A 25844-nucleotide genomic window follows, 5' to 3' on the forward strand; every position below is an offset into this window, starting at 1 on the left:
CCAAAACAGTCATAACGTGCACCCCAAAGCTGTTAGTTTGACACCGGATCTGGCTGCGCTTTTTCTTTAATAAATAGATGAAATATAGCCTATGATGTGTGTCTTGTGTTTAATGTGTATTGTATTTGGCCTTTTATATTGCTTTTGAAAGTTTGTTTTACACCCTGAGTGTATTTCATTCACTATATTCTTGTGTAACATACTTTGGTGTGCCAGCCTCCTGTCCATCATGGACTCAGAAGTTAACATCAACTGTACAAGTACTGATCCCTGTTTACTGTGCTTCTGTTTGCTTTTACTTTTTTGTTTTCACTTGCACTGCTCTGACACCTGAATCCCCTTCCCCTGGGGGTCAACAAGACGTTGTTGTTGGTACTTTGTCTCTGAGGTAAAGTATTTCCAATACACTTTAAGGTAATAAGAAATTAGGGTGAAGCTATAGTTTGGTGTGGGACGGACAAACTACTGAAGCGTTACAGGCTTTTCACTCAGAATAAGTAAAGCACAAATGAACAAAACAAGAAACGATCGCAATGTTTTATATATGTATTTATTATTTAAGCACACAAATCAATGCCATGACACCATCAGCACAGCATGCATGTAAAAAGCATGTGCAAATAAGACCTGTATTAAAGCTATGATTAAGTCTAATTTCGTTGTTAAATAATTATGGGATTAGATTCGATTTTAAATGATAATCTGTTAAATAAATAAATAAATAAATAAATAAATAAATAAATAAATAATAATAATAATAATAATAATAATAATAATGATAAGATATAAATGTAAATAATAATATCTTAAAAAATAATAATGAAAATAAGATGTAAATAATAATAAGAATAATTATTATTATACTAATTAATAATAATAATAATACGATGCAAATGTAAATAATAATTATAATACATATTCTATTGGAGTCAAATCGAATGTTTCCGCTGTATTTTCGGACAAGCCGTTTTCCCTCAGGTCTTTGTTGACAGTCAACCAAAGCTCCCGCAACAACTCACGCTGCGTCTTCCAACGCCGCGCTGCGTGTGCGCACCGAGCAGGATGGAGATCCGCGCACACAGAGCCCGGAGGGGACGATGCGGGCTTCGACGACTGCGGGACGAATTTTGCCACCTCTCCGTTTCTCGTTTGTGAATTTGGTCTGAGATGTGACTCGATCCCTACCCCCCTCCACCCCAGCCCTCCATCCACCCATCCCCGGTCTGGACAACTGCTCGGGGGGTGGGGGGGGTGGGCACCGAGTCAGGCGCGCACCAGGCGGAGGCAGCAGCTGACAGCAGCGCACGGCTGTCCCTTTAAAACCGGTGCACACACAACGGACGCACACGTATTCATAGTGTGGATTCAAAAGGCGTTGCTGGGGGTCCGTTGGAGTGAGGTGCGCGCTTAAGGTGCGTTCATCGCACTATGGAGTCTACAGATATGAATGGGATTACGCAGATTCCACAGGCATCGCGCTGAGGATCGGTCGTCGTTATTACCTCAGGGTTCGTCGCTGAAGAATGTGGAGGTGGGGTCGTCGCCCCCCCTGGCTCAGGTCTGGACACGCAGCAGAGTAAACGCCTGTCTGCTGTTTTCTTTTGGGTTTTTTTTGTTTTTTATCTTCGAAATCTCCGCGTCACCACGCCGGGCTTCTGGCTGAGCGGTTCAAGAGACGACTCGCACGCGTGGACGATTATTTTGGGTAAACACTGAGCACTCCGAGCGTGTTTTGTATGTGCACACGGGTCGTACATTTGTTGGGGTTGGGTTGGGAATCTAGTGTGGTGAAAAGGTTTCACGTTTCTCGATTCTGAAAGGAAATTCAACTTAAAATGACGCCCGTGTCCATGTCTCAGAATTGCTTTTGCGCGCTGCGGTGGCAATTACGTTCCAGCTTCAGCTCCAGTCAGTGTTGGTATTGTTTTTCTTTCAGATTTTTGTCCAGACTGTGACCATTATCAACAAGCTAACATATAGAACTATATAACGATATATATATTTATATATACAAAGAAAATAAATAAATAGCAGAGCCTAGAGCCTCATTTTACCATATGCGCTGAAGATTTGCTGAACCTACCTTAATTGTTGCACTTGGCAGACCATAAATTTACTATTTATGCTGTGTATCTCTCAAAGTGACTTCCCTAACATCAAAAATAAATAAAAAATAAACATTATAATTACCTTTTTAAACAAAATATACGTCTTTTTCTTATCAACCACTTTCTCCAAGAAGCCTCCATCTCTTCGGGTGCACCTGTGCGCTTTTGGAGAGGTCTATTTGAAAGCGCAGCTCTGCCTTCTCCAGCTCGGATTCTATGAACTTGTAAACATCTATTTCCGGTTCCTTTGGCACAGTCCACACCACAAGGGTCTCTTGGAACATGAATGTTTCTGATGGGCTATTTTGGGGCCACACAGAGCTGCTCCGGGGCCTGGCAACTGCACACGACGCGGCAGAAACTCTGCAGAGCTCAGCTGCGCACTGACTGACAATTGCTCTACAGTTCAAACTGTATGACTAGTGGGTGGGCCGGAATATGTTGAACTATAGGGGGGTGGAGGAATTTATTTGAGGAGGGGGCTCGACTGTGTAAAGCCAATGGCATAGCAATTGAAGAGCATGTTTGAGCTTCTGTGTTTTGGGATTTGTTCTTGACATTTTGGGGGTATCTGGGGCCCTCTGTGTTGTTCACAAATGGTTTAGTCCAATATGAACACCCCTACACATTCAACATACATGGAAGTGCCCTTTTTGCGGGGATTGCTGGGAAGAAGAAGGAGGCTGTCGAGATTTGGACTTGGGAGAGGGAGGTGCAAGGGAAGAGATCTCTGGAAAGGTAAGAAATCCTCCCTTCTGACGTGGCCATAGGTGCCCAGGGATGGGTAGGAGCCTTTATGGAGTTGGTAAACGCCACGTTTGGTGAGAAGAATAGATGTTTTCAGGTGTATTTCTGTGCCTTTACAGTGACATAGAGAAGGGAGGGCCAGGACAGTGTGGTTTGCACTCATAAGGAAACATGGAGGCACGGCTAGGGGGAGCCAGAGCAAGGCAGCCTGCTGGCTCTGGGCTGGGAGCAGACGGGCCGTGGGCTTTATTTAATACTCACAGACACGGGGGAGCCTCGGGGGAACCTCGGGAGAGACCGCATTGTCGTACCTTAACCTCGGTTAATCAGTTATTGTTTTAACTTTAATACTTCCCGGGACCGTGCTTCAAGGGAAAGTTTCCCAACTGCTCAGCAGCCAGTGCTCTGTGGAGAAATGGAAGAAACTGTTACTGGACAGTGGACCATGATACGAGGCAGAAAACCATCAAAATTGGTCGTGAAATTGCAAATCATGTGCTTTATGGAATGATTTTAACGTTAGATTATGTGTGGAATCTGATTAGCTTAGCACTGTCATGATCATTGACAGAAACCAGAAAACATTCAAGATGGCTGCTCCTCTGATGGGAGACTGGGTGGAACTTCCTGGTCAGACAACCAAAGCAGCTTTGTTTTCCAACTTGAATTCCTACATACAACTACCTTATAATTATTATTATTATTATTATTATTATTTGATTGTATCATAAAATGGGCTAACAAATCTTGACGTCAGGAGACAAGGAAATAGATGAGGCGATGAAGTAGAACAAAAAGGTGATAAACCACTTGCTTATTGTACTGTATCTCCTTGTAACCTAAACAGGAAAAGGATGTAGTTCAGCTGTAAAGCAAGGTGTGGGTATGTGTGTACCGAGGTGTTCTAAGAAAAATTAGATGTTACAGGAAAGGAGTCCGTATATGGCTTACAGAAAACTAGATAAAAGCACATGTAAACCCACTGCCCAGCTTAAGTAGTAGAACCTCTTATAGTCAGTGTGATCCTTTTTTGTTGGAGAACTTTTATTCATTTTATTTTTTAAGAAATATATCACTTTTTTTTTTAGAACCTGGATCTCATCGCCTCTTTCCTAAGATTCTCTGGTAAGTGACTGGGGAACCAAGGGGAGGGTGGGAGCGTAGTCTGAGATAGAAGAGCCCACTCTAGAATACTGATTCAGATGCTCACTTTGCCCCCCAGACAGGAAAGTCTAACAAGAACCTCCAAACCAAACTGGTGACAGATTCTCCACAGTCGGGGTTGGGGTCCCTAAGTCGGTAAAATGCCTAAGTAGCAGTTGTAGTGGTGGCCTTACGTCATTGTGTCCATTCAGCCGACTATAAGGGATTGTCCAGCTAGTTCGGCAACCTCACAGTGGCTTACGGGTGTAAGGGTTGTTAGGCACAAGGGAATGATCATTTGAAATAATATAAAACCAATTCTGTGTTAATATTGAAGACAGGCATTTAATACCCCTAAATAAAACCAAGTACCGGACATTTAACTGAAGACAGTTAATAAAAAAACAAGCAACGCTTAAATCAGCACAGCAGGTTTAAGAGCAAACAGTGGCGCTGTTGACATAGAATGTTGTATTGAGCAAACTGTTTTCAGGTTAACTCTAGGCCCTAATACAACTTTGTTCTTGTAGAAGTTTGATTTTTTTTTTTTTATAGAGTAAATTCAGTTTAAAATGTTGAACATTCTATTCAAGACTGATTCTGATAAAATCCTCTTTTACCTGAATTTGAAGAGAAGAATAGCTTTTTTGGTAAAGCATTGACTTTTCTCACGAAGAACATCTGTAAAAACAAGAAAACAAAAATAAGAAATATCAGTATTTGTAATTTAGTAGTTAAAACAAAAACATTGAAAAAGAGCAAATCAAATGGCAAAATACACTGTCCGTCCTAAATAATAATAAAGAAAAGTACAGAAACGGATCATTCATAATCTGCAAATTCAACTGTATAAACGGGGCATTAAAAACAAAATCATACATAATGACGAGCATTTAAATTGCCCCTCAGTTTTACCAGTACACGTGAGCTTTATTGATCTGGTCTGTAGCTTTCAAAACACATCTGCCATTTCTAACGTTTTGCTTCAAATAGAAATGATCCCAAATGGATTTCAACTCCGTCTAACGTGCAGCGGAAGCCAAACATTTCGACAGTTAAAGCTCTTCAGTCCACGCAGGGCTGGTGCTGAAATCTGAAAGAGGGGCTGGGTCAGGAGTGTCATGACAATGTATGATAATACTGCCCCCGTGCGGCGGACACGGGTACCGCGCCGCACACCGCGGACGCTGAAGGAGAAACTGTTCAAACGGTGTGTGTCGTCAGCCCCGTGATGCGGAACACCGTGGACACGTGTTTTTAACCGTGGGCTTGATTGAAAGTCCCTCAGTGGTGCAGGGAGTTACTTGCCATGGTTGGTATATAGTAAGCACCGCTGACTTATTTGTGTATTGATGGATACTTCATCCCTAGAGCGGTGTTAGGGTAGCTCACAGCAAAACAATAGGCAATAATAATAAAAAATGAATAGGAATTTAAAAAGCGGGAAAAACATTGCCAATATGCAATAAACCAAAAAAAGGCGAGTTTAAATGGAAAATAAACCTCTGTATCAATAATTCACTCTTGTCAAAACAGGAAATTAGTCGTAGGCCAGCCTCGTCCGCTTTAAAGCTTAATTCTGTGGGACTCTACGTATTCTCTGCACCGCTGAGGGTCAGAATCCTAGGAAATAGCCCGAAAGTCCTTCCCCTCTCCGCCGCTGCGGCGGGGCGGCGGAGGAGCTATCGGTTTGTCCATAGAGAAGCGTTGAAACCGCGCTGGTGCTGAACTGCTCCGGCGCTGAACGCGGGAGCGGCGCGTTAACCCGTTCGGCGCCCGGCAGCGTGAAGACGCCGGACTTTGTTTACTTCCCCGGTAACGGGAGGGGTTCTCTGAACGCGGCCAGACCCCGCGTTTCACCCCGATGTCGTGGGGGGGGGGGGGAAAGGCGATCCCTGAACACAGCGACTGCGGAGGACAAGCGAGCCGACGACAAACGGCGTCAGCTGCATTCAAGACAGCTGTTCGGGCTTTGGCCCCACGACGGCAACAAAGCACGTTTTGTTCGCGGGCTTCACGTTGGACTCGGAAGTTCTGCTCCGTTGCTTTTTTTTTTTTTTTTTTTTCCATTGTGGAGTAGTATGAGAGAAATGTTGTATTATCCGCACACATCACCCTGAAAGACAACATTCTTTTGCATAGCTGTAAAGTTAGTTCGTTGGCAATCAGGTTATTCTTGAAAAAAAAAAAAAAAAAAAAAAAAAAACACACACACCCAGACTTGTTTACCACTAAGCACAAAGTTCCATCTATATGATCGTTCCTTATTCCAACAAGCACATCCATGTTTAAATTCGGACGTGCCGTTCTTGGGGAGCGTCTCGGCAAACTCGCTTCCTGGTTATGGACCAACCAGAACCCTTCGTTTCTAAAACCACGCCCATGCCTTATAAACTCCTGCTGGTTGAAAGACAAAGACAGCTGCACCCCAACCGACAAGTCTTCTCACTGCTTTGTTCATGCAAGGTAAGGAAATATAATTAAAATGTATTGGTTCATTCATTTAATTGAAATAAGTAATGTGTTTGAATAGGTTATACATTCATAGTAAGATTTCATACAGCTCTTTTTGTTTATTTCACTGACATGTTTCATATTATAAACACAAGCTTATCTGTAACATTGACCAATGTTTTATATTTTGTACACAATAAATAAAATGTGTGTAATTTGTAAGACTATCCCTTTCTCTTTTTCTAAGGGATCAGTGAAACATTGCCTCCAAACATTGCTGATTGTTGCCGAGGAGTAAGTCAAAAACACAGCAGTCGTCAGTCTGGAGGGACTGGAAACTGTGCTGCCTCCGCTGATCCAGTCTTCAACACTGTCTCCCGGCCACAGGCTTGCATGGGAGACACGCTAGACCAAGCCTTCAGTGCTGTCCGCACCAAACTGAACACAATCTCTCAGAGCAACCAGCAGGCGCTGAAGCAGGTCATGCTGAACGAGGTGGAGGAGACATACGGAGAGGAAGAAGAGCGCATATATCGCCAGTACTGCGCTTGCATCGCGATGGCGGTGCGGGCGCGGAACGACCCCGCGGGCACACAGCGCTACGCGCAGGAGTTCAAGGGTGTCTTTGAGAGCAATAAGAGTGACCTCGGTCTAGACACCTTGTACAGGGGAATAGTCGGCGGGGCACTTTTCGCAAGGCCCTTGCTGGAGGTTTACTTTGAGCACTGCAGCGGGAACAGAGTCACCATGGAGAGCCGGTGCTCCCATCTCCTCCACCTGCTCCACCTGGGACTGCGGGCACTGACGGTGTACATGGCTGTTACAGAGGACAACGAAGAGCTGCTCCGACTGAAGTGGGTTGCCAGGCTGCGAGAGGTGCAGGCTCAGATGGAGGATGTGCTGCAGAGATGCAGCTGAGACACTGAAGGAGGCCTCCCTGTACGGAGGGTTAGGGCTGAAAGGCCTCAGTGAATGGTTGTGTGATGAAGATGTCTTTATTCATCGAATGAAGTATCATTAGATATTTTATGGGGAATGTGGGTTTCAGGGGGATCATTACCTATTTTGTTCTTTCATACTTCTATACGTTTGTATTTTTTAAGCACTTGTTTAATTGATTGCTGATTATGTTTTTATTTTAATTTCCTGTTTAAAGGTTTTCCAAGTGTACTTAATCTAAATAAATACTTTCTTGAAACCATTTATTTTCTCTCTTTGTACTCCTACATAACGATTGTTCAAATTAGGTCCATGTAAATAAATGTTAAAAATATCTTTTAAAGGGGGAAAGTCCAAAGTTGTTGTTTTTTGGGGTCATGTTTCCTAAATTGTTCTTTCGAGGAACATTTGCTCTACCACAATAATATCGACAGGGTTCCCACTCCAAATTTGAGGTGAAATTCCCTGACTTTTCCATGAGTACTTGGGCATCGCTGAACTTTTACTCAATGTAAATTCAACATTGTGTTTGATCAGCTGTTTTTTATTTTTTATCTTTTTTAGGAACCCTCATCAACATATAGCAACACCAAGTGACCTCACCCTCCGCACACCCAACAAGCCACCATGTCGGAGGAGATCATCGAGGACCAGGACAAGCTGAAGGACGGTCTTGTGAAAGTGCTCCAGTGCGTGGCCGCCATCTCCTCGGCAGCGGCTGTGGTCAACCCAATCTTCGGCGTGGCCGGCTCCCTCATCCGGGTGGTGCTGCACCACGTGGACGACGAGAACATCCGCACCCTCAAGCGCGAGTTTGGCTCGGTGAACCGGTCCCTGGACAAGCTCTCCGAGCAGAACCACAGCGCCCTGCTGCAGATCAAGAAGGAGACGCTGGACGGCCAGTACTGCCGCGTGGAGGAGAACCTCCGCAACCAGTTCCGAAAGTTCATGGAGATGGTGGAGGCGCGCCCCGAGCACTGCGAGCGCAAGAAGTGCGACTTCGAGGAGAGCTACGCCAACGACCTGGGCGACCAGAACCTGCACACACTGTACGACGGCGTGGTGGGCAAGCCCAAGCTCTTCAGCAAGCCCATCCTGGAGGTGTACCTGAAGCACTCGCAGGGCGACCGGCGCACCATGGAGTGCCTCTGCACCCGCCTCACCTACCTGTTCTGCATCGGCCTCATCGCCCTCATGGGCTATGCCGCTGTCATCGGGGACGACGAGGAGGGCCTGAGCGAGGAGTGGGCCGAGAAGATGGAGAACGTGCAGGAGAAAATGCAGGAGGCCTTGCAGAGGTGCAAGTGAACAGAAGGCGGAGCAAAGGCCCCTCCCTGCTGCTTGTCCTCCATATTGAGGACGTTGTAAACATTCCCGCTGCCACTTCTTCACCCCTTCAGATTTTCTCTGCCCAGTCAGTTCCATCTATGCGTCTTCAGTTCATTTGATGCTTAAGCAACATAAGCCTAATTTCACTGTAACGGATGACTTGGATATTATACTGAATCCAAAAACCTTATATCACTACAACCTCCACCTTATGAGGAGGTGGTAGTTTATATCAGTATAAATGACTGATTTTGCCATTTATCAAATTTTTGTTGAAAACTAAGGAACATTATTAATTTGAAAGCATGGTGATGGCTCAGAGTGAGTTTGATTTGAACACTAAGGGCATAACTTCAGCTATGTAATCAGATAACCTCTTGAATCTTGAATCTTGAAAAGCTAACTAGGAAACCAGTTTTGACAATTGTCATATAAATTAAAGACCACTAGAGGGCGTTGTTTGCAGAGTTATCAAACTTGACATGTCAAACGTCGACGCAGACCCATTTAATCTTCACATTTTCAGCTAAACTTTTCAGACTGTACAGTCAGTGTACATAGGGTACATATATTTGTAACTGTACATAGTTTGTGATACATTAAAATAAAGTGGCATTCAGTGTTCTTTTCACTATCAGCAAATTAATGATTAAAAAGTTACCTTCATTGGAAATGGCACTTAATTTAACCAGATCTGTGTATGTTATACACCTTTATTACTACAATGGGAGGTGTGCCAAATGGATTCAAGTTACGGTTTCCCTTTTTATTTTATTACCAGAACGTTTTTTTAAATTTTATTTTAGCTGAAGCCATATTTTTCAATCATCGGTAGTCAATGCAATATGTTTATGTATATTTTATTTTAGTAGGGGTGAATCTCTTGGTCACTTAGCTTTGCAATGTTAAATAATTGTTTTGCCATACTGCTGTTTCAGGCTGACACTCACTATCTGCTATGCTCATTACTGGGTTTTTTTTGTTTTGGAACATCTGTTCAGGATCCCATTGTGTGAAGGAAGCTTGTCAATTTCAAAATTGAGAATAAATGTACCCATGGCCGGTAAACACACTTATAGCATTCTTCAGATCACATATTTTGATAAACCCAACAAATCAGCTCCTGCAAATGCCTTATAACAAGTATGATTTGTGTGTGTGTGTGGGGGGGGGGGGGGTCTGGTTTTACTTTCATTTAAATTATTCCCAACTTCTCATGCTTCGGATGCATAACATGTTTATAAACTCTGTGGAACACTTTCTGTCACAAATACTGTTAGAGCAGATATGTATATTATATAAACATTCATGATGCTGTTCAAATGACATGAAATACCTGCTCTGAATCTCTTAAAGCTTTCTGAAACATATTTGTGAATATGCCTCCTTTTTTTGTTATGATCTCTGTATCGTGCACTCTAAATAAACTCTTGACTAAAGTACACTGAACTGTAGTACTGTAAATAATTTACAAATGCAGATTTTGTTTATGTATGATGCAAAACTTTTCCATCAGAAAGGCATAACTTAACACAGTCACTGTTTAAGAATCAATCTTCCAAAACTGACTGTTAAATCTTGGTGGTGTAGGTCACATACTGTATCTGTACCTCCATTTTTTCATTTATCTTACATCATCTCACATCTACCTATAGAATCTGTTAGTATTGCAGAATCAAGCTAAATATGTCAGATTCTACGCAAAAGTGAGTACCACATCTATCAAGTGAAGTTTGACCCAGATGTTACAGAACAATAGAAATACTGCACTGCATAGAACATACAGTATATCACATTTTTTGCAAAAAATATGTTAGCTGGGTTATCCAGTGGGCACCTTACAACCCCTGCATGTTAATATGGTAATAAAATGACAATGTTACTGTAGTACTAAAACAGTTTGAGCAGGTTGTGGCTAGTTGCATGAAGTATTGATTTTTTATTATTATTATTTATTATTATTTATTATTATTGTGTTTTATGATTGTGCAGTGGTGGAAGAAGTACTCTGACATTTGACTCAAATAGGCCTTTTAAAGGTTTTTTACTCTAGTAAAAGGACCACATTGACATTTTCAATTTTGTAAAGGTATATATGTTCTTGCTCTTAAATGTACTTATAGTATGAAGTGTAAAAGTAAACGTCATATCCAGTACCCTGATACAACAGAGCCTATAATACAGCTTATATTACTGCTGTACCTTTTTTCTGCAGATGAGTGCTCATGCATGTTCTGATAACAATTAAAAAAAAGAAAATAGTATGCAGACACCTTTTTATACATCCTTTAGGATATACTTTAATATATAGAAACATAAATCCCAATTTTTTTTTTTTACTTAAACCGTTTATGTGAGAAATGTAGTGGAGTAAAACAAATTGATATTTGCTTTGAAATGCAGTGAGGTAAAAGTCTAAACTGAACTGAGGTACAAATACTTAATATTTATTGGAAACTAACATTTATTTATTATTTTAAAGATTACAAGTATATATGTACAGTAACTAAGTACTTTTACTTCGTTACTTTCCACCACTGTGGTTGTGTAAAAGAAACATACTCGGGGCCTAAATGGGTTCCCAGTATAGTATTCTACAGTATACTGAATATGGGTTCCCAGGTGCTGTCAGACTATGTCCACCAGGGGGTGTGGTTGTAGCACTATATCAAGCGCGAGTGAACACGCACCTTACGACCTGAACAGGCGTCACTTTTTATATCACTGATGAATTATCCAAGACTCAAGATCTCTACAAAGTGCTGCATTGCTATGTGCAAATTATCAACAGGCCTAAGTCAGGCGCCTATACGCATTTCCCTTCGGTTCAGTGAAGGAGCCCGTTGCACAGGTTACGCACCCTCGGAATGCCCCTCATCCGATCATGCAGATCCAGTCCAACTGGTTCCGTCTCAGCCTTCTGGGTTGGTGGACCCGAAGTGCAATCTCTGCGCTGCGCACAATTTAAATGCAGAATACCACAGCGAGAGACCCCGGGGAGAGGAAACGTCGTTCGAGAACAAATGTGGACTGAAGTTCCTAATTATGTCTAAATTTAATATAATTTTGGACCACAAGTACACAGGATTAGATATCTATCTATCTATCTATTTATCTATAGATATAGATATACATAGATATAGATATATATAAATATATGAGCTCAAACCATCGCAGGGCGTCAGCTTGGGGGGTATTGATGGATTCGAGGTCAATAAAAAAAAATCTATATTTAGTGGTAATTAACATTTTTTTTTTTACTGGAGGTTTCTCTGTTTCTCTGAAGCTGTTTTCTCACGTTCTACTTGCGATATTAATATACACCATGCGTCGTTCTTTCTTATGAATGTAATTGATTTAAACATACATTATATTCTGTATAGTCTCAAAACATCAAAGTGAAAATACTGTAAACCCACTGAAATGCCGCATCTGACGTGCACCTCAGCCTTTAGCAGTACATTGGTCGGGTCTGACATATTATGGACTATCATGTCATTATAGAGATAAAGGATGAATCGTTTTCAGCTCACCGACCACGTCCTCTCTCGTCTCGTTCCCCAGCGTCCGGAATCCGCATGGAAGGGGAGGCCTGCACATTCATCAGTGATTTGGGCAAAGTGCGCAACCGGAGAAGTCTCCAAAAACGCCGCGCTGCTACACGCGCAATAAGGTCTACAAACTATTTAAACAAATGTTTTTGGGGGAAAAAAAATAGGAAACCATCCATGTCCCGCTGCAGTCGAGATGAAAAGGAGGAACGTCGAATAAAGCTGTGCGCTCTCCTTCTCCATACCTTATTCCTTAATATCTCCCTCCCTCTCTCTCTCTCCCTCCCTCTCCCTCTCCCACTCCCCCTCTCTCGTTGCAGATCCCGGGTGCGCTCCTCTTCTCTGTGGATCTCGGGTTCGATTTGGAACCCAAAGCCCACAGCAGAGAGGAGAACCGTGGGAATTTTCTCCAACTTGGAAAAAAAAAAAAAAAAAAACTTCTTTGCAGCTGTTGAAGCCAATCAGACGAGAAGGACAAGACGAGCCATTTTGTTCAGGTACTGAATATAAGCTTGTTATTTTAGGAGGGATAGGAAGGGGCTGCTCCTCCATCGCCACAATAAAGGAGTGTCCGAGCGCACTATGCGCTCAAAAGAGTGACGCGTCTTTCTCCGAAGTGCGCACAAATTAATTTTGCAAAGCAGTTTCTGGATCATTTACCACGGTCTTTTCCAGCATATATTGTTATATCATTCGTTATTATTATTATTATTATTATTATTATTATTGTTGTTGTCCAATCAATTGCAGAATAATACAAAATGAAGGATTCACAATTCGCTTTCATTTTTTCATGTGTATATATTTATAATGGCGCAAGGCCTGGGTGATGCTGCATCATCTGTGTCCGGGTCCAGACAGTACCGCACGTGTGACATGTCTCATCAGAAAGGACAGCAATTTATGCGGGTTGAAGTGAAGGGTAAATGGATTATTTTTAAACATTGTTTGGCCTCGATGCGCCTGAGATGATTGGTGAACAGACCCAAGGGCATTTGGGACATTTTCTCATTCTGGTTGTATGTGAGGCCTCCAGATATTTTTTGTTTAGAATTCACCTTTCCCTTCATAATTTATCATTTCATCAGATATAGATACACATTTCACAGCCACAAATAAGGAGTAGAATCCTAGATGTGACATTACATTGAGACCCAACAGGCAGGGCCTATTTTTATTTTCTCCGACATCCTCACCGCTAAAGTAAAAGACAAAAGCTTGTCGTGCCCGTCGTCGCTGTACATTTTTGTGTGCACTATATTCTCAAAACAATTAACAACCATTCAAATCATTCCACTCCATCCTTATTCTCCTAACCAATGGACCTGCTGTCTCAGATCATGGCCAGTTCTTTGGAGAGGGTGGTGGCCCAGAAGAAGGAAGCCATCGAGGCGGTGATGGAGATGTTCGAGAGGGGGGCCGAGGTCGTGGCCAGCGCCGTGGGGGAGCTGTTCCCCCTCTGCGAAGCCGCGGCCCCCGTACTCCGCCTCGCCCTGGACAACATCCAGAGCAAAGAGATCTTCTTCGTGAAAGAGCAGTTCCTGGCGGTGAGGAACAGGCTGGACGTGCTGTCCGGCCAGCTGGAGGACATCGACTGCGAGATCAAGAAGGGGATGCTGGACTCGCACTACTTTTCCGTGGAGGAAAACATAAGGAACCAGTTCCGGAAGTACATGGACATTCTGGAGGCCAAGCAGCAGTTTCGGGAGGTGAAGACGAGACTGTTCCTGGATCACTTTGGCAAAACCGGAGGAGAGAAGAACCTTCACGTGCTCTACGATGCTATGATGGGGACCAACAGCTTTGGGGTGTCCATCCTGGAAGTGGTGGAGAGGTAATGCAGCCTTAAACTACTTTTGTCACACTTTGAAATGTCAAACATCTACAACAGATTGATGTGGTTGTGTACACGTTCCAGGACCTTTACTTTTGGTTGTAAAAGGATCTTCAATGCCCGATCATGAGTTATAAACGGGTGTGTGGGGGAAATGGTTGTAGAAAAGAAGATGTTGTCTTCTTACTTAAGTTGTATTTGGTAAAATTTAGTCAAGGTTTTTTTTCTTGTTTTGATGAGGGACGAAGACCAAAACAGGTTCAGTTAAGTTTTATTCCAGGTAAGAAGAGTTTTCGAACTCCATAGTTTTGGTGAATGTAATGTGGGAAGTCTCCATCAAAAATTTTAACTCATGTCGCAGTCATTAAAATTGGTTATGGATAGATTAGAAGCTACGTGTATGTAAATGCATTGTTAAACAGTTCCTCAATATTCCAGGTATGTTGCAAGGAATCGCCGTCTCCTGGAGGACTTCTGTGTTCGGATGAAGGAGCTTTTCTGCCTGGGTCTGATCGCTCTGCTGGGCCACTGTGCCCTGACCCAGAACCCGGCTGAGGAGCAGGACAAAATCCAGGACTGGAGCTCCAGAATAGAGGAGGTAGAATCCAAAATGAAGGCCACCATTGAGTCTTGTGTGGCCGCCTTCCCCGAGCAGGCCAAGCTGGACGCCCAACGCGTCCTGCAGGAGAAGGACGGCCAGAAGCTCCAAAATGTCGCCCAGGAGCTCAGAGAATTCCTGACCAAAAAGTATGACTGGGTGTGCTGGTCCGTACGAGTGATCAACCACACTGGCCAGAAATCGACCAGTTTACCACAATGGTACCATAACCTGCGAGCTGGGGAACACTTCCATCACGTGGCCGGTAAGAACTGGTTCGAGGTGCTCCAGGTGAACAGCATCAACCTGGTGGTGTCCTACAGCCACAGCCCCCGGAAGGTGCCCGACGACAGCATCCGGCAGCTGATGGAGGGTCAGGGGAAGAAGGGTAACGCCCAGGCTGTGGTGGAGCTCTTGGAGAAGCAGCTCTGCGGCTTCATTGTCCACGCCGTCAGTTGCCACAAGGAGAGCGCGGCTGCGTGGAGCTTCCCAGAGGAATGCCACCACTGGCAGAAATACAAGAACGTGATAGTGTGTGTTCACTCCGAGTAGAGATGACCGGGTTTGAAGGAGCTACATATATGTACGATTTTGCATTTGTGGTGAGAGAGATTCATGTTGATACGTGACAATAATGACATGTTGTAAAGATCAGGATCTAAATGTAGATTTAAAACACACACACATATATATATACACACACACACACACACAATATATATATATACATACATACACATATATATATCTATTGTATATATATATATATATATATATAGAGAGAGTGAGATTATATGCACTACAGGTACTCCTCACTTAACAACCTACCTGTTTAACAACCGTTCGGACTTACGACCAGCTCTCTGACCAGTCTGTATTGTGGGGTGCGTACAATACCGCGGCGTCTCAGCGTCGAGCATCTCATCGAGCATCACCCTTCAAATACTATATACAATATATATATATATATATATATATATATATATATATATATATATATATATATAACACACACACACATACACTATATATACTATATACACTGTATACATCTCATCTCATCGGTCTCGTTCCCGCAGTCTGTCAGTATTCACTACACTAGCATTTGCAATCGCCACGCCCCCTTACCGTGAAATAACACTACATACACCATATATACTTTATACACTAGAAATACTATATATATATATAGTGTGTGTATATACACTATATATATTATATATACACTATTTAATCTATATATACTATTTACACTATATATACACAATATATACTATATACAGTATATATACTATAAACACTTCTTCTTCTTTTGGCTGCTCCCATTTGGGGTCGCCACAGCGGATCATCTCTATATATACACTATATAAACTGTATACACTGTATATATCTCATCTCATCACCGTTCTCAGTCTCAGTGTCGTTCCTGTAGTCTGTCAGTATTCACTACACTAGCGTTCTCAACGGCTATGCCCCCTTACCATGAAATAACACGGGTCCTTGCTTATCGACCAATTCACTAAACGACCTGGTCATAGGAACGGAACTCGGTCGTTAAGTGAGGAGTACCTGTATATAGACAGTTGTGTGTCTTAAAGGTATTTGCTCCGTTCATCAAACAGCAGTATCAATTTTAGTTTAGCTGTTGTTGTTACAGTATATTTCAATGTCTGAAGATTACTGTACTGACAAAATGATTTATCCATGATTGGTATGATTTATAACACAAAATAGCTTCTAACCAACTTATTTATCAATGCACTTTGAATATTTTTACTCTAAAAATGGCCATAAAAAAAAGGTTTTCATTACAGCGCTGCTTTTTCCATCTCTACTGCATACTAACCCAAGCTCAGGAAAAAAAACGAAATGCTTCACCTAGCGCTCCATAGAGATAGTTATGCTGAGGCTGCAAATACTGAGCAGAGCTCCCATTTTGTCTCTGCGAGGCAGGCCGGCCTACATAAAGGGAGCCTTGAGGCTACTTTCTCAACCGTGAATAGAGAGACGAAAGGAACTTGGCACATGGACGTGCACAGTGTGCCTTGCGTTCTTGAAACCCCCCCCTCCTTCTAATGCCAAACTGCAGCCACCAATTCAGCAGCTGTCTCCTGATGCTGCACTACCAGTGTCGCGCTTGTAATCATGTCAATAAACGATGTCGGTTGTTACAGCATGGGTGGACGTGAAGCATTCTAATCACAAATAAAATCGATGCAAAAAACAAGTGCTTGTATGTTTGAGCTCAGTGCAATTAAAGGTTGTGCACGAACAGTGACTGGATGTGTATGCAAATATCCATGTAGTGCCCGTGTTTGTTGGTTTGTGTGTGTGAGAAAGGAGAGAGAGGGAGAGAGAGAGAGATTTACAAAAGGCCTACGGGTGTCTAAACAAGATATATAAGCCAGCCCACCCTCTCAACAGGGAGAACTGGGACCCTACCTAATTTAATTGATATTCGCGCGTAAGTCAGCATTTCCTGACCACAGATTGAGTTTGATAGTCTATGAATAACCCCCGGCTGGGCTAATGCTGCAAAGCAGCAAAGTGCTTTGCTCAGCTGGACGGAAGGATCATTTCTAGCTCAGAAAAATCTGCAGGCTCTTCAGCGTCAGTGCTTCTTCTCCACCCTAAATCACACCTGTCAGAATCACTCATACTCTATCTCCTCATATACAGTCCAGGAAGAAATCTGTATCTCTATAACTGTCCTGGTGGTTCTGCACGCAGGGCACAAGGCGTTGTGCATTCGCTTGGAAGTGTAACGTTCAGAAAATTCATAAAGAAAATGGAAAAAGAATCATTAAGATGATAACATTTTAACCCGAGACGAATGGATCCTGACATTGAAATGAATTCACGTATTGCTTACATTTTGTGCGATTTCCCTTGGCATATCAAGAGCAAAAACTAATTTACCACATTGTCCAAGGAGGCATCGATCACACTTCACGTTTGCCAGCAAAAAAACATTTTGTTTTGTAATTAATTTTCAATGATATAAGAGATTCTATCTTCCTATCTCAACTTCCCCAATGAAATGGAACGCTTACAGCACGTCCGTAAGCAAACATTCACCTAAACACCTGCAGCCCAGAAATAACAACCTCTTATAATTAGAAACCCCAGACAGATGACTCACGAGCTTCGGCACCTTTGATACGGCAGCAGCGTCTGGAACTCTGTCAAAGAGACCCAGGATGGAGGTACCGGCGGAATGGCGGGCGTGCCAGACAGCCCTGGAGGAACAACTCCCTCTCTTCAGACACTTCCCAGAACCCGTCGCACGGAGCAGAACCGACCGCTCGGGCATCGCATCGTAGCAGAAAAAACAGCACACGTCTCGAATGAAGTAGAATGTGAAATCTTTGCAGGCGAGACAATCTCTAAAAAATGAACGATAAGCCTTTTCTTTGTTTATTAGGATGAACTGACTGGCCTCCAATTTCGTGATTATTTTGATCATTTTGAGAAAAACATGGCGACGAGGAAAATGGACGGATTCCAAGGATTTGTCTAAGTAAAAATAAATGAAAAACAGACTGTTGATGTCTCCACTCCAAGATATTTCAAGACACCTTCCATTATTTTAAGAATACAACATTTTGCACATTTGCACACATTAGTCAATTAGGTCGCAGATTTTTTTCGCCGCATCCTCTCGGCGTACAGGCCCCGCATCTGAATGTCGATCAGTTTGTTACCGCTTTCCCTTCGTGGACACGGACTGACCCGCAAGCTCGTACCGGGAGACTCAGTGGATTTATTAGTGGTTGTGTGGGCTTTGTCTTGGGAACAACTATTGATCCGTGAGGCTTCTTCGCCCCCCCAGCACCAATCGGGCTCTGGCTGCGGCTGAATGTCATTATGGGAAGACCAAAGCATCTGTTCACTGACACGGCCCACCGCATCACTCCCACTCTGCCCCAGGGCCCGGGGAACCACTAATGCCGCTCGGTTGGGGGGTTTCAGGAGAACACATTAGCTTCCCTGCATGAATGACTGGAGTCTGAGTTGGTAACGGAGCAGCTTTACAGACAGAGGGCGCCAGCAGCATATAGAACAGATCAACAGGCAGTCTGCCTGTTGATCTGCTCTATATGTTGCTGGCGCCCCCTGAACAGGCTCCTATCCGAATATGTTCAGTGTTGAAGGTTTGGGCATAGTTAATCAAAAGTGAGGAGGACAGATTATGAATTAATTTATAATAAAGAAAAAGCAGAAAATCACCATGTACAATGCAGTTTTGGCACTAAAATGGTGTGTTGCTCATCACAAACGGAGGGTATGGTAGAACAGAAAGATATCAAGATCTTGCTTAACAAATCCACTTTGTCAACAACAAAAAATAAATATCCACCTACACAAAATACCATGGAAGGATGAAAAAAAAAAACACGAAAGAAAAATAAAAGAAACACATACTATCACTCTATTTTTTATCTATCACACTTATTTTTTTTTTTTATAATCGCAGAGACCTCCTCATCCCCCCCCTCCCCATCAAGGCAAATCCCATTTTCAACAGGAGATAGCAGCCAATATCAATATTTTATAAACAAACGAAAGACGGAGGGAGGCCTTGCCCTGAGTGGCCCTGGGGGGAGAGAATGGATCAATGGTAGGATCGCTCTGTTGGCTGCCGCCTGCCAATCCCCGGCCAGGATAACGCTATTACCCATCAGCCCGAGTGGACCATCGACCGGCCTGCTGCTCTTTAAGCGGACTAATCTGATAAAAAGCATTAAAACATTTGTTCAGTGACACACTGGCTGCAGGTCCAACCCTCCGCCGCTCAGAGCAGAACCAGAACTGCTCTGGTTCACGACCTTTGTTATATGCTGTTTCTCACTCTGTACTTTTTTTAAAACAGTAACTGGCATACAGTGTATTGCTCACTACCAAATAGCAAGGGTTTTGAACGACAAGAGAAAGAAGGTGGGGTGTGGGGTGAAAATATTCATATCGTGCCAGTGATAGTTGGTGAAGCGTCCTGCAGTAGTTTTAGTGAGGGAAGCCCATCAGCTCTCTGACCAGGCAGGGTTAATGCACGGTCTACAGACGTAGAGTTATGTGAGAAAACCGCTCTGCTTGAGAGTCCTTCATATAATAATAATAATAATAAATAATAAATAATAATAATAATGTTATTTTTATTATTATTATTAATAATAATAATAACCGAAAGAAAGAAAGTTTTCCCAAATACTGCGCAAAGAGCACGTCTAACGCGCAACATCTGGGTGAAATATTATAACAGGCAAACAGCCGTCCCACAGTTTGTTTCATAGCACCCTGGAGGGGAGAAGGTCCCGGAGGCGGTAAGCGTTCGAGGACAACACAGATTATTCAAAATTCTAAACCATTCAGAGACTGAAATGACAGATCAAATCCTAAGACAAACATGAATGTGACGGTTTAAAAACCCAAGGGGTGGAAAAAAAAAAATAGCATAGACATAGCATTGGTGGAATATAGTACATGTAGAGGTCTTTACAGGAAACTGGTGGAAATGAAATACCACCTTGATCATTATGGTGCGTGTAAATGTCCGCAATCTCGTGGTCTCTTCCTGTACAAACATCAGATAGCGCTGAAGAGGTTTGTTGCTCCATAATGTGTGCGAACGAAAAGGTTATTTAATGTTAAAAAAATAAAAAATAAAGTTTTTTTCTATTTGTTCAGGCAGCTAAGGTGACCTCTATGGGGAACGACCAATTGGGCAGAATGGCAGTCGCCTTAATAAAACAAATCTGGAGGTTATTTCAGAAGGTTATTTTTTTAACATACCACCCCTGACCCAGACTATTATTAACCTCAAGGATTGGAATTTAGGAAGCAACTTTTTTTTTTTTTTATTTTTTTTTTTTAACCCCCGTTTGTGGCACGTTATACTCTAACTCACGTTATCATAATTATTGGCATCTCAGATGATGTCACCTGACGTCGCTAACAGATGATGTCATCTGCCACCGTCCTCACTCACAACCAGTGGTGGATAGTAACGAAGTACAAATACTTTGTGGCAGTGCTTACAGTAAGTACATTTTTCAAGTATCCGCAATTACTTAAGTATATTCTGATACAGAGATTTTTCGCTTTTACTCAACCAAAATTTACACCAAATACCTATACTTTTTTACTCTATATTTACTTAAAAACTGCATTTATCAACCTGCTATCCACTGATTCATACTTATGTAATTTTGTTATAGGCTCTGTTATATCAGGGCTTTGGATATGATAACTTTTATTACACGTTACTTTTACATACTTATATAGTATATACTTTTACTTAATTAGGGGTGGCAATTTGGAACCTTTACTTTCACTAGAGTCATTCTGTGTCAGGGTGTTTCTACTTTCGCCTCGGAGGGAAAGCGAGGTTATTCCACACGGTGGGGAGCGCTCACCCAGACTGGGGAGGCGTCACCCAGGCTGGGGAGGGGTGAGTCTGCGATCCCCGTAGGAGTGGGAGTTGTGCGAGGGGAAAGCGTGAGAAAGAGGAAATGAAGAGAAAAATGTTGAATCTGGAAACATTGCTCAAGTGGAGGCCATTTGCCTCCAGCACACAGGAAGTAATAACAGTTCACACACAGATAGAGGATTATCATTAGAGGATGCAACTATCATTATTAGACGGATGGTAAGTGTCCTCCAAAAATAATTTTAGGCTCGCAACACCCGGGAGGCGCATACAATTCAGTTCTTCCAATCCGAGACACTTCCCTTGACCTGCTTTCAATACTGATTGGATTTATATTGACTAGTTACACTACGTGAACTGTGTGTGAGGGGGACTTGTGCCTCGCTAACCTGCTGTGCTCCCCCAAATATGCATTGAATAAGGGCAGGGGCCAGGGTTGATGCAGTACTGCGGGAGATTCTGGAGGTGGCTCCCACCAAGTCAAAAGATTAATAGTCTTGCAGGCTTATTTGTCCGTCCATCCATGAAACCATTAGCGAATGAAAGTTGTAATCGGTATATTGATCTGCTCTGTAAAACTCATCTCGCTCTCCATCTCTCCTTCTACCGCAGTGTTTATAGAGACGTAAAAACAGGGATATCTGCAAGAGCTTACTTTTCTGGGTAAATTAAAATCTCACATTTACTTAATTCTAACATTTACTGATTTGTGTGTAGCCACAGTTTTTTATGATCTATTATAGTGGCTGACTCCACTCTATGATTATGGGTTTGCACGCCATTCTAACCCTGGTACTCAGAATCTCTGTACTGAATTTATCTGCTAAACTCAGCGTAGGCTCATCCATTTTATTCTGTAGTGAAATCCATCCTCTGCAAGTATAAGTCATGCCCCAGGCTATGCCATGTCTTCTGGTGCGGGAGAGAATCCGTGTGAACACAGGGAGTATGTGCGAAGGCTCCAGTGGGATTTGAACCCTGAACCTGATCCTTCTGACTGTGAGGCCACAGCGCTGACCTCTGACTCACCGCGCTCACGTGTACTTCAACCTGCCGGGTTATAACTGCACCAATGAATGAGATAACAGATCAATTCAGACTCATCATAAGTCTCAAAGTACAGCGCTCCTCAAATAGCCCTTATTTAAGCTCCCAAATGCCTTTACATGATCAAATTTAAATGATTCGATGATTTTTAAATGATTTTAGATCTTAAATATTTGCCTACTTTTGATCCTATTTGGAAAGGACCCAAAATAAAAGTAGAACAACATGATTAAACTAAATTCCTAAAAGTAAGTAAAAAGTAATTGTAGAATGACAGAACTCGTAGCCAAAAGCTATTTAAATAACCATGCAAGATTAATGGAGACAGGGCCCGTATATCCTTAAAAAGTAAGACATGTGTACATTAAATGCTGCGTGAAAGTTGGCCGAATGAAAATATAATATAGTCAAATCTAGGTAGGAAAACAAAGAGGAAATAACCCTGGCCAGGGGAATTGACTCAAAATAAAATTATACGAAGTAAGATGAAAAAGGAGGAAAAATGAAATAGAGATAAAAGTTAAAAGCCTAAACTAAGATGAAAAAGATGAAAAATTAAGCAAAAAGAGTTTTAAGTCAAAGGCTTACAAGATGAAAAATAAAGTTTGAGGAAAAAAATGGTGAAAAGCAGAATGAGTGCATGCTGAAAGAATCGGATTAAAAGAATAATTTGTTAAAAGTTTGGCCAAAGTGAAAATCTTGATGAAATTAGAAAAGTATACATGAGTTGACGTTAAAGTATAAAGTTAAGGTGCTGTTGGAGTTTTTGGAGAATCTGATGTGCTGCTGGTCAGACATGTCTTTTTCCTTTTGGTGTTTGAGTGTGCCTTTGTGTGTGTGTGAGTCTGCCGCGGCTAAAGAGGTGTGAAGAGATTTGTGTATTGTTGGTGTATATGTATAAATGATATATAGAATACATGGGTTATTAAATACGTATACATATGTGGTGAGCAGTTAAATAATACATAAAAAGAAACATTTCTTGCCCCTTTAGTGATAAATACATATGAGCCTGTTTATGGACTTTGTAAAGTTGATAATAAAGATTATGAGCCTTTCTTAAAGGAGGTTTGATAAATATATATGAGCGTTTTTTTTCAAAGGACGTTTTATAAATATATATGAGCCTTTTTCTTTAAGGACGTTTGATAAAAATATATGAGCCTTTTTCTTTCAAGGACGTTTTATACAGTTGATAAAGGATATGAACCTTCACAGGACTTTATATATTCGATAACAAAATGAGCCTTCTTGAGAGAAGGACTAGAATCACCAGAAACAGTCTGCCTGCACATGCATGTACACATACAGAAAAGAAAAGAGAATCTCCTGCTCTGAATTATGGGTAGGATTTGTGGATTGTTTGGTTGGTGTGTGAGTTTTTTCTCTTTGTGCTTGGAGTGTGTGACAGTGCTTGCTGTGAGTTCTGTTGGTTAAAGGAGCAGATAGTCTTGGTGAAATAGAAGGAAAAGCTGGGTTTTTGATGCAAGAGAAGAGGTTTTGTGTTTCGGATGCTGAGTGCAAGGAACCAGCTTTGATTTATGACGCTGTTCGTGGCCTAGGGGAGCTAAGACAGGATGTTCGCTCGCTGACGACCAGTGCAAACTGGTCAAACTGGAAGGTGTGACTAAATTTAAGAGGTGGTGCTTCATACAGAGTGGAACTTAGTCGACTCCCCCTGACAAGAGGGGTGGAGAAGAAGTATGATAGAAGAAAATAAATAAATGAATATTAAAATAAAATAAATAGAAATACAATTCAATTAAATAGGAAAATAGAATAAAAATAATTAATTCAAGGTGGTATTAGATTGACTAATATACTCTTTAGACTTAAATGCATCGTATGAACAAAAGTGAACATTGCTTTATTTCAAATGCGCAAAAAATAAAAAAGCTGATAATGTTTGTCTCATTTAATTGTATTCTAGTATGTAGAATTTAGAGTGGTCTTAAGACACTAAACTCTTGTGTTGTTCTTTTTGTTTTTTCTTTCTTCCTCTCTTTTACTTTGCTGAGTGAGAGCTTGGAGAAAGACAGAGAAGATGGAATGTGTCTGAATTGGATCATCCAAGGGGCAGATGACAAGACATCTGGCAGTTCTCCACAGACACCGGGAGCTTGGGGATGACAGCGCATAGGAAATTCCAAATTCCTTGAATAAGGCCAGTACGGATTATCCACAAAGCCTTTTCAATAGACACCTGCATTTACCTATATGTGCATACATCTAGTTATAACCTACATGATTGCTTGTTCTCACATATAGGATTACAGTGGTTCTTTTTATTATATAGCGTTTGCAATTAGTTAGTAAGAGACTTGGCAACGGACTGACTAATCAAGGCATTCGTCTAATTAATGGAGCATTATTGATTGATTGATCACATGTGGAAAAACTGATTTCATTTAAATACGGTTGAGTGCTGTGAATATTGGTTTCATTATCTGAGTATGGTCTACCTTGATTGAGGCTGTTTTGAAAGTGAACATTGATGGACATTTTGATAATTTAAGATAAATGAGTATGATCAGATGTATCAGATCATGAACAAGTGAAGTTGCTTTCACAAGTGGAAAGCTATTGGTCTTCTTTGGGGTTGGAAAATTTTGTTGTTTTTCGTTGAGTGTGTACGATGAGTGTTACACGGTGCTTTATAAATAATTTTTAAATAAATCAATTCGATTTAAAATAAAAGAAATGGATACAAAAATTACAAAAGTAATCACTCCTATTGATGTAGTGCGAAAGAATAATCCTCTTATTAAAGATATTGCAAAAATATCAGGAAAATGGAGCATCGGTGGCCTGACATTGAACAACCATGGCCAGCTGAAGGAACCCTTAACCCGGATGTGATTAAAACAATGCAGGTGCTTGTGTCCACATATAAAGTAAATCAAAAGAAAGAAAAAAGAGGAAAAAGACTCACGAAGAAAAGACAAACAGAACTTGGCATTCTGCAGCTGTTCGTAAAAGAGGGACAGACATGGTTCGAAGCTGCAAAGGAAAAAAGAGAACAAAGTAGACAAGAAATAAAGAAAAATGAAAAGTAAGCAGGAAAAGTGATGAAGATTACCGCACCCTTCTCACATACAGCATCTGTAAAGAAGCCCCCGCCTTATGAGAAGGAGGTGAAGTTCACTGATGTTTATCCCCGGCTCCCAGTGATGACAACGGAGGGCAACTATCTCTTTAAAGATGAGGATGAGCAAATAATAGAGACAGCAAGGCTACAACAACCATAAAGTTGTATCCAAGCTCCAACAGTACCAAGAGAAGGAACCGTTTGGGAAGCAGACAACAAGTCAGAAGCCTAGAAATAGGTGAAGAGAGTGTGAGTGATTCGGACAAAGCTATTGGAGGATACGAGCCTGCAGTCAGACGGATGTTGGCTAAAGTGGAGAAAAAGGAGATCGACCAGTGAGGAAAATGACTCCGGGAACAGACAACACGGATGAGAGTGAACAGGCTGAAAGTGATGAAGAATTGGAGAAAGAAGGTCCTTCCTGTTTTCAACCGTTAGCAGCCAGTACAGGGGTAGGAGATCACAGACGGATGGTTTTAAGAGAGATTGAGAGGAGTATAGACAGATGCCTCGAGGACATAAATGACACAACCTGTCCAGAAGTTCAACAAATACTGGAAAAACAATTACACAAATTGC

General features: G+C 41.9%; 3 protein-coding genes across 5 annotated transcripts; all 3 read left to right on the forward strand.

The window, feature by feature from the left end:
* Window positions 1-1547: 1547 nt before the first annotated feature.
* rpz (rapunzel) lies at window positions 1548-10169 on the forward strand. Of its 3 annotated transcripts, XM_080005825.1 has the most exons (3): window positions 2807-2846; window positions 3944-3980; window positions 7956-10169. In XM_080005825.1, exon 3 carries the CDS (start codon window positions 8019-8021, stop codon window positions 8697-8699), a length of 681 nt encoding a protein of 226 aa, XP_079861951.1. In that variant the 5' UTR covers window positions 2807-2846; window positions 3944-3980; window positions 7956-8018; the 3' UTR covers window positions 8700-10169. The 3 variants fall into 3 exon arrangements, with proteins under 3 accessions (XP_079861952.1, XP_079861950.1, XP_079861951.1); XM_080005826.1 differs by lacking the exons at window positions 2807-2846; window positions 3944-3980 and adding an exon at window positions 1548-1705; XM_080005824.1 differs by lacking the exon at window positions 3944-3980 and having other exon boundaries at window positions 2784-2846.
* Window positions 6438-7563, forward strand: rpz2 (rapunzel 2). Its single transcript, XM_080005827.1, has 2 exons — window positions 6438-6464; window positions 6700-7563. Exons 1-2 carry the CDS (start codon window positions 6458-6460, stop codon window positions 7368-7370), a joined length of 678 nt encoding a protein of 225 aa, XP_079861953.1. The 5' UTR covers window positions 6438-6457; the 3' UTR covers window positions 7371-7563.
* A 3442-nt stretch (window positions 10170-13611) lies between the features above and the next one.
* Window positions 13612-15255, forward strand: rpz6 (rapunzel 6; the record flags this gene model as incomplete). Its single annotated transcript, XM_080005809.1, has 2 exons — window positions 13612-14105; window positions 14544-15255. 2 exons carry the CDS (start codon window positions 13612-13614, stop codon window positions 15253-15255), a joined length of 1206 nt encoding a protein of 401 aa, XP_079861935.1.
* Between the last annotated feature and the right edge of the window lie 10589 nt (window positions 15256-25844).

This window comes from Zeus faber, assembly GCF_960531495.2.
Source record: "Zeus faber genome assembly, chromosome: 8".
In the NCBI taxonomy this organism is placed as follows: Eukaryota; Metazoa; Chordata; class Actinopteri; order Zeiformes; family Zeidae; genus Zeus; species Zeus faber.

Excerpts from the sequence above, each read along its gene's own strand:
- rpz (XM_080005826.1), top strand. The coding sequence starts at position 8,019 with ATGTCGGAGGAGATCATCGAGGACCAGGACAAGCTGAAGGACGGTCTT.